Genomic DNA, 12777 nt, shown 5'->3' with positions numbered 1-12777 from the left:
GCTGCCCTCAACATTCCACCCACTCCCCCATGAGGGCACCAGGTCCTAGCAGGAGACTGGCTCCACAGTCCCCAAGCTGTTTGTCCAGCTGTCCTCGCAACCCCAGACCACAGGACTCTTATGTATCTTGGCCTGGAGAATGTTGTCAGGCATCTGGATACCCACTGGGTCCCAGCCCAGAACCAACACCAGGTGGGAGGGGGAAGGCTGGGTTGAGTTGCATCCCTTTCTGGGCCTCCCCTTTTCTCTTTTGTACAAATGAGCCCAGATAATTTCCAAAACCCTTTGGGCTGGGCAGTCTACACCTCAACAGCAGCAGTTAAGAACTCAGCTTTGAAGTTAGACAGAATAGGTCTGAAGCAATCGAAGACTTCATGGATCTCAGGGTCCTGATGAATGATAAATACCCTCCCAGCTTCATGCACAAGACTGAAGTTTGCATAAACTACACAACATGAACAGGGCATCTCGACTTCTAACGAGAGAAGTTGGACATCAAACTACATCCCTTCAACAGCAAGACGGAGATTTCTGCTCCAAAGAATTGAGAAACATCCTTTCTTCTCATGACCCTTGGCATCGGCTCATTTGTATAGGACCTAGAGTGCTTTCTGTAAAACGATGGAACCCTAATCATCCATCATGTTTAGACACATGCCAAGAGAATGACAAAGCTAGGTGGAGGGGCAGTCAGCAGGAGCCAGGTTACCTAGAGGGACAGTTAGAGACCCAGAATGGAAACACACCATAAAGGGCAAGGAAGAGTCCAGCATGGTAAGCCAAGCTCAACAGTCAAGCTAGGACATAGTGGAGAAGGGTGTTAGAGCAGACACAGGAAGATCCGTTTCCTGATTCAGCCACCCCAGTGGTGGAAGTGGCTGGGTGGGCCCAGGCTGGGGAAGAGCTGCAGGCCTTTGGAGGCCAGGTTATCCAGCTGTCCTCCAGCAGAACAAGGAGGAGGAGGATTTCTCTTCCTTGCCTTCCAAAACATTTTCTTCACAAAATGAGATCCTGGGGGTTCCTGGAAATATTTTGATAGGAGTCATCTTTCCTTGACCAAGCAGGTATAAGATTGATTACTAAACACACAAACTCTGCAACATCTTTTTTTTTTTTTTTTTTTCCTTTTTTAATGAAGTCTCACTCTGTTGCCCAGACTGGAGTGCAGTGGCGTGATCTCAGCTCACTGCAACCTCCACCTCCCAGGTTCAAGCAATTCTTCTGCCTCAGCCTTTTGGAGTAGCTGGGATTACAGGTGCGCACCACCTAATTTTTGTATTTTTAGTAGAGATGGGGTTTCACCATGTTAGTCAGGATGGTCTCAAACTCCTGACCTTGTGATCTGCCTGCCTCAGCCTCCCAAAGTGCTGGGATTATAAGCATGAGCCACTGTGCCCGGCCTGCAACATCTTTTAAGGTAGCGTTTCTCAATCTCAGCACCACTGACATTTGGGGGTCTAGATATTTCTTTGTTGTGGGGGCCTGTCCTGTGCATTGCAGGATATTCAGCGGCATCCCTAACCTCTACCCACTAAAAGCCAGTAGCACCACCACCATCCTGAGTCGTGACAACCAAAAATATCTCCAGACATTGCCAAGTGTCCCCTGGGGGGCAAAATCACCCTCAGTCAAAAATCACTCTTCTTCGGATAAGATGTACTTAGACACATTTTCCTTCTAAAATCAATGTGATAGTCTCACCTTTTCACCAGAAACAAATAAGAAGAGTCAGTAACCACTGAATTATAGGGCATCTGAGCTACTTTAAGCTTCTTATCTATGTTAGTTCATTTAATGCTCCAAAAACTCAAGGCAGCAAACGTAGCTATTATCCCCATCTTGCAAATGAGGACACTGAGGTACAGAGGAGTTTAGTCACTTGCCCCTGGTTCCACAGCCAATAAGTGTGGAGTGAGGGTGTGGGTCCAAGTAGACTGACTCCAGAGTCCATGTTTTATATAATATGAATTGCACAAGTTAATAACAAGAAGCTGCCACCTACTGTCTCTCAGTGTCCCCAATCTGGGATCCAACCAACTGGATCCCATGGAAGCCCATCCAATCAGCTCCACACTTCCCTGATCACATGTGACTCAGGAGCCAAAACTCTGTTGGAGGAATTCATGTCATTGAATTCATGTCATCTTAGAGTTGTGGCTAAAAATACAGTAAGTTCATGCTCATTGTTTTAAAAAATAACACTATGGCTGGGCGCAGTGGGTTACTCCTGTAATCCCAGCAATTTGGAAGGCTGAGGCAGGTGGATTGCTTGAGCCCAGGAGTTCAAGACCAGCCTGGGCAACATGGCAAAACCACATCTCTTAAAAATAAATAAATAAATACATGTGTACTGGTGCGCACATGTAGTTCTAGCTACTCAGGAAGCTGAACTGGGAAGATCACCTGAGACCAGGGAGGTCAAGGCTGCAGTGTGCCAAGACTGTGCCACTGCACTCCAGCCTGGATGACAGAGTGAGATCCTATCTCAAAAATAAAGCAAAGAGGCCAGTCGTGGTGGCTCACGCCTGTAATCCCAGCATTTTGGGAGGCCGAGGGGGGCAGATCATCTGAAGTCAGGAGTTCGAGACCAGCCTGGCCAACATGGTGAAACCCCATCTCTACTAAAAATAACAAAAATTAGCCACGCGTGGTAGCACATGCCTGTAATCCCAGCTACTCAGGAGGCTGAGGCACAAGAATCGCTTGAACCTGGGAGGTGGAGGTTGCAGTGAACTGAGATTGCACCATTGCACTCCAGCCTGGGCAACAGAGTAAGACTGTGTCAGAAAAGAAAAGAAAAGAAAAGAAAAGAAAAGAAAAGGAAAGAAAAGAGAAAAGGAGGTGAGGGGAGGGGAGATTGCACCATTGCACTCCAGCCTGGGCAACAGAGTGAGACTGTGTCAGAAAAGAAAAAAAGAAAAGAAAAGAGAAATGAAAAGAAAAGGAAAGAGACACTTTGGACAGAAGACGATATGACTAGGGGAAAATCCAACCCTTGGAAGGGCCAGAAGAGCCACTGCAGAACCACCCCACGTTGTGTATGACATTGGTCTTAGGTCCCACTCCAAGAGCAGCCTCTGACCACTGTTGTTTCTTCCAACTGAACAAGCCCGTGGTTCTATAAGATGCGAGCTGTCCCCAGAAGAACAACGACTGGGGCTGTCACATTTAGCAAATAAGGATACAGGGTGCCCAGTCAAATTTGCATTTCAAATCAATGAAGAACTTTTTAGTATAAGTATGTCCCATGCAATATTAGAGACATACTCATATTTTTTAAAATTCTTCATTGACCTAAAATGCAAATTTGATTGGGCACCCTGTAATTTCCCTGGCAACCCTTCCCAAAGGCAGACTATTTGGATCTCATCCACTAAAAAGGGCAGAAACTCCTCAAGAGGCCACCACACTTCCCAGAGCCCAGTCTCATTCTTAAAAGGAAGACAAATAGATCCAATAGATCCTACTCTGGCTCCTCCTACCCCCAGACGCCCAGATGCCCCCCCAATACACCCCTCTCCCCACTCCTGCTTCAGTCCACCCTCTCCTGCCCTTTATAACCACTTGGAGAAATTCCACTGACACAAGGAATCCTTGGAGGGTTAATCCTTCTGATACCAAGTCACACTTTAACTCATTCCCTCCAGGTCAAGGATTAAAAACTGCCCATGCAAGGGTCAGGCCTCCAGCCGACCCTGAAAGCCGAGCTGCCCTGACCCCCGAAGTGAGGAGAAGCTGCAAGGGGAAAAGGGAGGGACAGATCAGGGAGACCGGGGAAGAAGGAGGAGCAGCCAAGGAGGCTGCTGTCCCCCCACAGAGCAGCTCGGACTCAGCTCCCGGAGCAACCCAGCTGCGGAGGCAACGGCAGTGCTGCTCCTCCAGCAGAGGACGGCAGGCAGGCAGAGAGGCAGAGGTCCTGGGATTGGGAGGCCTCAGCCCCCAGCCGCTGGGCTGGGCCTGGCCCAATGGCCTTTAATGACCTCCTGCAGCAGGTGGGGGGTGTCGGCCGCTTCCAGCAGATCCAGGTCACCCTGGTGGTCCTCCCCCTGCTCCTGATGGCTTCTCACAACACTGTGCAGAACTTCACTGCTGCCATCCCCACCCACCACTGCCGCCCACCTGCCAACGCCAACCTCAGCAAGGATGGGGGGCTGGAGGCCTGGCTGCCCCGGGACAGGCAGGGGCAGCCTGAGTCCTGCCTCCGCTTCACCTCCCCTCAGTGGGGACCGCCCTTTCCCAATGGCACAGAAGCCAATGGCACGGGGGCCACAGAGCCCTGCACCGATGGCTGGATCTATGACAACAGCACCTTCCCATCTACCATCGTGACTGAGGTGAGGACCTGGGGCTCCCCATCCAGGGGCCAAGATGGGAAGATGGGGGCCTTTGTTAAAAAAAAAATGTACATGGAGAAGTTAACTGCTGAGTTTTTTAATTGCTGAGTTAAAAAGAAAAACGCTCTCAGCTGTCAGGAAAAGGGCAAAGTGCCAGAGGAAAAGGGTGACATGGACCCCAGAGGACCAGCTGAAGGAGGGGAAGGGGATTCTCTGAAGCCAGGCTCATCTCTGCCTGACCCTTGCTCCTCTCCCCACAGTGGGACCTCGTGTGCTCTCACAGGGCCTTACGCCAGCTGGCCCAGTCCTTATACATGGTGGGGGTGCTGCTCGGAGCCATGGTGTTCGGCTACCTTGCAGACAGGTCAGTCCTGGGCAGGGTCAAGGGGCTGGGCTGGGATTAGGGGCTCAGCTGGGCTCAGGGGGTCTAGGTGGGAGCTTGGCATTGCCAGCCGGGGCTGGTTTGAGAATCTAGAGCACCAGTCTCATAATACCACAGAGGTCCTCAAAATACCCCAGCCTAGGAATGATCCAGTGCGAGCCCTCCTCTCCTGGCTCAGCCTGGCCCCCATCAGTCTCCAGGGCCGTGTTACAGGTCTCCCCTCCTCCCACAGGCTAGGCCGCCGGAAGGTACTGATCTTGAACTACCTGCAGACAGCTGTGTCAGGGACCTGTGCAGCCTTCGCACCCAACTTCCCCATCTACTGCGCCTTCCGGCTCCTCTCGGGCATGTCTCTGGCTGGCATCGCCCTCAACTGCATGACACTGAGTGAGAGACGCTTACCAGCCCACTCCCCTCTGGGCACCCAGCCCAGCAACCCCTTTCCAGCCTCCCCTCCCAGCCTGCCCCTCCTGAGCCCTGCCTGCCCTCCAACCTCTCTCTTGGGTCTCACCTTCCTGCCAATAGAACAACCTTTTTCTCAGGCTCATGCCACCCTGACCCCTCATTTAAAAACAGGATTGCGAACTCCATTGTTAGAGCCAGCAGGTCATGCAAGAGGCCAAGCAGGCCAGGTGCAGGAGGCATTAGGGAATGGTGAGAACTGTATTCAAAGGAGAGACACATTCATCCAGAGACACCCCAGGCACACAGCTGCTCCAGGCAGGAGATCCTAGGGCTGTCATGGCTTCCCCCTCCTCTTTGATTAATGTAAAATACCCCAGTGTTTTTAATGTTTGCAATTAACTCTAATAATAAACATAGGGTGAGGCAGCATCGTGCAGACAAGACACATCCGTGGACTAAGTGTGGTCTCTCCATGGGCCATGGATGTGCATCCTCTGATAGATAACCCCCGCCTTACCCCATGTTTCTCAAATGAGGAATCTGAGGCTGAGAAGAAGGGAAAGGATTTACCCAAGGTCATTCCTCAACCACAGAAGGAAATCCAAGGATTTGGGATTATCTGGACTAGACGAATTAACCGGGACTGGGCTAGAACCTGGGCAAGACACCTAAGAAATCCAGCCCCCAAGTCCAGCCTAAGTATCCAAGTCCCTGTCCCAGCAGCCCAATGGGGAGCCCACCTGGACAGGAGGTAGGCCTCTCCAGACCACACCAGACAGGTGGTCCCACTCCCACCTCAAGACTCCGGGATGCAGAAGAGCCACTGCCTCCTCCAAGCTGCTCTGGCCAGTGAGAGTGGAATCCAGTCCACAGCTGAGGAAGGCCAGAAGAATGGTTGCTGTTGAAGACAGACCGAGTGGCCAGAGGTGCTCTCAATGGAGAAGGAACCCTAGTCAGGAGAAGGGGTTGAGGAGGAGCAGAAAAAAACAAAAAAATCAAGAATGTGGAGGGGGCAGTTCCCGGATATTCTGAACCCAACTCCCCATCCATACCTCCACTGAAATTGCCCCGCTCTCATCACCCCGGCACTCAACTTACTCGATGCATTTTCCACTGAGCCTTGGGACAGGCCAAGGTTTGGATGGAGGGAGGGTCTTTACTAGCCCAGCAGCCCAGGTAGTTGCAGCATCCTGTCTTAACCCTCTTTCCAGATGTGGAGTGGATGCCCATCCACACGCGGGCCTGCGTGGGCACCTTGATTGGCTATGTCTACAGCCTGGGCCAGTTCCTCCTGGCTGGTGTGGCCTATGCTGTGCCCCACTGGCGCCACCTGCAGCTGCTGATCTCTGTGCCTTTTTTTGCCTTCTTCATCTACTCCTGGTGCGTGGGGCCTAGGGTAGGACATGGTTGCCACAGGAGCCCAGAGGGCTGTAAGGGACAGGACATCTCCCAGAGCTCAGCCCACATCCCATCCCACAAGTGGAGAGAAGGTCAAACCCAGTACAATGCCTCTGTGTGGCAGACAGGGAAACCAAGGCTGCGGGGAGAAGGCTTTGCCCCAGGATATCCAATTCTCTGGCTTCCCCTACTCAGTCAGCCTGCCTGCTCTGCTCCCCCTACCAGCAACCAAGAGCTGAGCTTCTGGACTGGGGAATATGTCATTACCAAGCTGGGCACTGCCTCGTGGTCCTAGAGAGAGGGATTTGGCAAGGCCCCTGGGTTCCCAACCTTAAATAAAATCCCATCGCAGGCCCCTGGAAAGCCCAGCCCCAGCCCCCCACCCAGCTGACTGGAACTGAAGCCATGCTGATACCCACCCCCACCCCTGCTCCCAGGTTCTTCATTGAGTCGGCCCGCTGGCACTCCTCCTCCGGGAGGCTGGACCTCACCCTGAGGGCCCTGCAGAGAGTCGCCCGGATCAATGGGAAGCGGGAAGAAGGAGCCAAGTTGAGTATGGAGGTGAGATCCCCTGAGATTTCCCATGATAACCTCCCAGGGCTTCATCCTCAAACCCCAAACCCAGGGCCCAGGGAACTCCTCTGAGTAAGTGATTAGGGAGGAGCTCCTTGGGAAGATCCCGGGCCCTGAGCTCTGCCGGTCCCAGCAGGTACTCCGGGCCAGTCTGCAGAAGGAGCTGACCATGGGCAAAGGCCAGGCATCGGCCATGGAGCTGCTGCGCTGCCCCACCCTCCGCCACCTCTTCCTCTGCCTCTCCATGCTGTGGTAGGCCCAGAAAGACGGACAGACTGAGACAAAAGGCTAGCTGGGGCGGGAGGAGACACAATGGGTGGAAGAGGCCAGACAAGAGGGCAGGAAAGTCAGCAGACGTGCTGAGAAGCAGTAACCCCACACTAGGGATCACCCTTAGGAACCAAATGCCCCCCAGCCTCAACTCAGTCCCAGTCTCCACACAGGACACCAGTCTCCCCATCTTGTCCTTTCACTAGCCCTGTTCCAATATGGAGACACCTCATCAGGACCAGTGGGCTCCAGAGTCAATAGACTTACATCATGAAGGCAGAAACCAGTCTGGCTTGCAAAATATTCATAGATATTACTGGCTTGATGGTGCCTGCCAGAAACACAGGCACAGGCAACAAGATGACTAAAACTCATCTCCAAAGAACACTTTGGCCAAGGCCAAAGAAAATCTTCCTTTCCCTTTGCAACACTCCCCATCATCCTTCCTTCCCATCACCATAGCAATCCCATGACAGTTAAGGGAAACATGATCAGAAGGAACAATCCTGCCAATGAATTATTTGCTTCCAATTTGGGATTTATTCTCAGTCATGGGCTCTAGCCAATAATCTTGAGCTTCGTTTTTTGGGCTCTTGACATCTTAAAAAGCACAACACTCATCCCAGGACCATGGACAGGTCCCAGAAGGCTCTGTACTCTCCCAGCTGCCTTGGCCCTGAAGATGGCTTGGATATCCACCTGCCCTCCCTCAGCCCAGCATCAACTGATAAGATGAGAACTAAACCTACGTAAATCCTACACAGCAACTAAGTGAAAATTCCCCCAATTAACTGGGACCCTAGTTATCAGAAGATTGAGAAATTTGGAGTATTAGAGGACTACCTCAATACTTAAACCCTGCAGTTTGATTATATGGTTAAACGAAGAAATATTAGCCAAGACAGATTCCAGCTCCTTAAGCAGGGTACCCAATGCAACTCCCCCGCTTTTGAAAGAGGACCCCACTTTAAGCCTCCCTAACAAACTCCATATCCCTCTCTTCTCTCTGCTAGGTTTGCCACTAGCTTTGCATACTATGGGCTGGTCATGGACCTGCAGGGCTTTGGAGTCAGCATCTACCTAATCCAGGTGATCTTTGGTGCTGTGGACCTACCTGCCAAGCTTGTGGGCTTCCTTGTCATCAACTCCCTGGGTCGCCGGCCTGCCCAGATGGCCGCACTGCTGCTGGCAGGCATCTGCATCCTGCTCAATGGGGTGGTACCCCAGGGTGAGCACCCAAGAGCACCTTGGCCCCTTCTCCTCAGTCCCATCCCCACATATAACCCAACCTCTCAGAAGGGAGGGGGCCAATTCCTCCTAGCCTCCACTCCCAAGCTCCAGCTATCCCTCCTTCTTTCTCTCTAGACCAGTCCGTTATCCGAACCTCTCTTGCTGTGCTGGGGAAGGGTTGTCTGGCTGCCTCCTTCAACTGCATCTTCCTGTACACTGGGGAACTGTATCCCACAATGATCCGGTGAGTGGGAGGCTAACGGGAGAATGACAGCCTTTCCTTGGAGAGGCTGTTCTCCAAGAGGAGAAAGATATTCTCCTGTGCACAGGTCGGACCCCAGAGCTAAATCAAGTACATCCCAGCCCAAAGGCCCCTCCCAACACTCACCATTGCAAGGCACATCGTAGCCACTCAGTACACACCTCATGGCCTAGCTAACACAGGTGTTACTGTCCTCTAAGCCCTTACTAGACCCTAGAAGAAGATCTCAAAAGGAACCACCAACTGGGGCAGGGTAAGGAACCAAGAAGGCACATTTCAGAGGCAACAAATTGAAGTCCTCCCTTAATCTCCAAAACACAAATTAGAAGCTGCCACCAAACCTACATTCCATCTATAAACCAAGTGATACATCTGAAAGCAAAGACCACAAACGTGAAAGCAATTTCCTATCTCAGGATTCACTCCTGATAATATCCCAGCAGTAGGAATAAATATAGTATTGCTCATTTGAGTCCTAAGATGGGGGGCAGTATTTTTGCATTAAGAAACAAGAATGGGGGCCGGGCATGGTGGCTCATGCCTATAATCCCAACACTTTGGGAGGCCGAGGCAGGCAGATCACGAGGTCAAGAGATCGAGACCATCCTGGCCAACCAACATGGTGAAACTCCATCTCTACTAAAAATACAAAAATTAACTGGGCGTAGTGGTGCACACTTGTAGTCCCAGCTACTTGGGAGGCTGAGGCAGGAGAATCGCTTCATCCCAGGAGGTGGAGGTTGCAGTAAGCTGAGATTGTGCCACTGCACTCCAGCCCCAGCAACAGAGCGAGACTCCATTTCAAAAAAGAAAAGAAAAGAAACAAGAATGGGATGCAAAATTTACATGATATGTCAAAGAAATGTCAGGCTTCCCTGGGCTACTTGGAGTGGGCCTGTAAAGTCTGCAGAGTGGAACCCTGAGGGTCATGGTCCTGTGCCCTTATCCGATTTCACATGAAAGAGCAATAATCCGAAGTACTCACTATGTACCAGGCAGTGTCTTAAACTTTTCACAAACATTAATTCATTTAATCTGCATAACAAGCCATTGTGGTAGGCACTATCATTATTCCCATTTACAAACATGAAAGCTGAGGCAAAGAGAGGTTAAGTGACTTCTCCAAGATCACACAGCTAACAGATGGTGAAGCATGCATTTGAACCCCAAGCAGTGTGTCTCCTGAGTCAATGTTTTTAACCTCTTCTGTCATGAATAATGTTCTTAACATGCAGATTCCAGCTCCCTCCCATAGGGATTCTAATCCAATAGGTGTATGTTGGCTGGTTGCAACTATAACACAATTCCTCCAGGTGATCTGAGAACCATAGTGTAACACAACTGAATCATTTGACAGCAGAAACTGAAGCCCAGGGAGGGAAAGGGGCTTGCCCAAAGTCACACAGCAAGTTAAGGGCAGAGGCAAAATTCAATCTTAAGTCTCCTTATTCTTTGGCCAGAACCCTTTCCAATTTCTCTTTTGAAAAAGATCACCAACAGCTGTGGTGGGGGAGGACCATTTGAGCCCACGAGTTTAAGACCAGCCCTGGCAATGTAGAGACCCTATCGCTACAAAAAAAAAAAAAAAATCGCCAAATTGGTTTGCTAATGAAATGGGGAACAGAGGAGGTACTGGGAGTGTCCTGGGGGCTGAGCCTGAGCTGCCACCCTCCAGATGGGACCAGAGCCTGGGCATTCATGCCAGAACTCTAACCAACACCCATCCGCTGCGGGCCCTGCAGGCAGACAGGCTTGGGAATGGGTAGCACCATGGCCCGAGTGGGCAGCATCGTGAGCCCACTGGTGAGCATGACCGCCGAGCTCTACCCCTCCGTGCCTCTCTTCATCTACGGTGCTGTTCCCGTGGCCGCCAGCGCTGTCACTGTCCTCCTGCCAGAGACCCTGGGCCAGCCACTGCCAGACACGGTGCAGGACCTGGAGAGCAGGTGGGCCCCCACCCAGAAAGGAGCAGGGATCTATCCCAGGTCACACATGCAGGGTGAGGTGGCATGGAGACTCAAGCCCAGGCATCCTCTTCTAGCCCAAAGCTCTGTGTCCCTTTGTCCCCAATTGCCTGAGCTTCTCCTAGAATCCTTCCTGGGGATCCCAGCTCCGGGAAGCAGTAGGCATTGGGGGCAGAGAGCAGGTGGCCAGGCACAGCTGAGTGGAGAGCCCACGGGAGCCCCCATCTCCTGGCCCTGGCCTGGAGGCTACGTACCCAGAGTGCCATCTTCTGCCCCCTGCAGGAAAGGGAAACAGACGCCACAGCAACAAGAGCACCAGAAGTATATGGTCCCGCTGCAGGCCTCAGCACAAGAGAAGAATGGACTCTGAGGACTGAGAAGGGGCCTTACAGAACCCTAAAGGGAGGGAAGGTCCTACAGGTCTCGGGCCACCCACACAAGGAGGAGGAAGAGGAAATGGTGACCCAAGTCTGGGGGCTGTGGTTCAGGAAAGCACCTTCCCAGGGGTCCACCTCCCTTTATAATCCCCACCAAAACCACATCATTAAAAAGTTTGACTGCACACCATCTCTCCATGTCTCTCTTGTCTCAAATGGAATGGCCACTCCATTTTAGTCAGCTTCCAGCCCCGGAGGCCATACAGTCCCCTCCCACTCACTCCATCCCCAGGATTTTCCAAACCATCCTAGACAATTAGAAAAGACTCTTGCCTTTGCGCCTCTGTATCTCTCCTTTCCTCCCTCTTCCCTCCCCCATCCTCTAACCTATTCAAATATTCCTGTGAGATTTAGCTAAATATCTAATGCTCCTCCCCTCCCTGTCAGGCTAGAAATTGACAAGAGCTGAAATGACTGGCTGAAATGAAAGCAGCCAATCAGAGGCTTTGTTTCAAGCTCCTCCCCCTCTGTGACAGCAGGTGGGAACCTCTGACAGCAAAGCAGAAGAAAAAGGACAACAGCTGGCCAGGTGTGGTGGCTCACACCTGTAATCCTAGCATGTTGGGAGGCCGAGGCGGGTGGATCACTTGCGCCCAGGAGTTCAAGACCAGCCTGGACAACATAGCGAGACCCTGCCTCTATTAAAAAAAGAAAAAAGAAAGACAACAGCTGTGACTTCAGGAAGCTGGCCCCTCTAGCAGCATGGTCAGGATGATGGAATCTTTAGATTCCAACAGGATCTGGACTCAAAGCCCACTCTAGATTAGCCTGCTAGCTAACCTAATCCTGCCTGCTGCACTACCTGAGCTCTCTTGGTTACTCTGCCTCCTGTGGGCTCTGGGCTGGTGGAGGGAAGAGAAGAGGGAAGGGGTTGTGGGGAACGCTAACTATGTGCCAGGCACTGTCCTAAACCATTTGCCTATATTAACTCATTTACTCCTCCCAGCAACCCTTGGAGATTACTACAATTATTCCCTATTTTACAGATAAGAAAATCAAGACACAGAGAGGTTAAGTAACCTGTCCAGTTCATACAGCTGGTACATTGTGGAGTCAGGATTAGAATCCAGACAATCTGGCACCAGGATGTGTGCGCCTGACCCCTCTGCTGCCAGGAGCTGTGAGGCACTGAAACTTTAGCCTCTTTCACCCCCAGGACCCTTCCCCTCCTTCCTTCTGGGCTGAAAAGGACGAATAGGGGAAGAAGGGAGATGATCATGGGAGGAACCATGTGAAATGAGTTAGGGTAAGGCAATTTAAGGGTTACAGTCAGGAAAAGACCAGGATGTCCAGCATCTGTGTCCTCAAAGGAGCTCACTTCAGGGAAGCCTGGGGCAGCCCAAGAAAGGCAGCCCTATGCGCACCTACAGGCGGCAGGAGTGAGGCCTCCCACGCCCTGCCATAAATGCTCACTGGCACTCTGCCTGGAACCCTATCCCCAGTAGCCAGTTTATCCCCGGGGGAAAGTCCGCATTCCTTGAGCTGTACACACTGCCTTGCAGGTAGGACCCCGGGGGCTCGG

General features: G+C 51.8%; 1 protein-coding gene across 1 annotated transcript; it reads left to right on the top strand.

Moving 5' to 3' along the window:
• Positions 1 to 3544: 3544 nt before the first annotated feature.
• Positions 3545 to 11385, top strand: SLC22A6 (solute carrier family 22 member 6). Its single transcript, XM_003909664.5, has 10 exons — positions 3545 to 4334; positions 4595 to 4698; positions 4949 to 5103; positions 6333 to 6501; positions 6957 to 7080; positions 7229 to 7344; positions 8376 to 8590; positions 8728 to 8836; positions 10597 to 10800; positions 11101 to 11385. The coding sequence occupies exons 1-10, from the start codon at positions 3966 to 3968 to the stop codon at positions 11186 to 11188; spliced, it is 1653 nt and encodes a 550-aa protein (XP_003909713.1). The 5' UTR covers positions 3545 to 3965; the 3' UTR covers positions 11189 to 11385.
• The last annotated feature ends 1392 nt before the right edge of the window (positions 11386 to 12777 follow it).

This window comes from Papio anubis, chromosome 12 (genome assembly GCF_008728515.1).
Source record: "Papio anubis isolate 15944 chromosome 12, Panubis1.0, whole genome shotgun sequence".
Lineage (NCBI taxonomy): Eukaryota > Metazoa > Chordata > Mammalia > Primates > Cercopithecidae > Papio > Papio anubis.
This window is presented reverse-complemented; position numbering and strand designations above follow the sequence as displayed.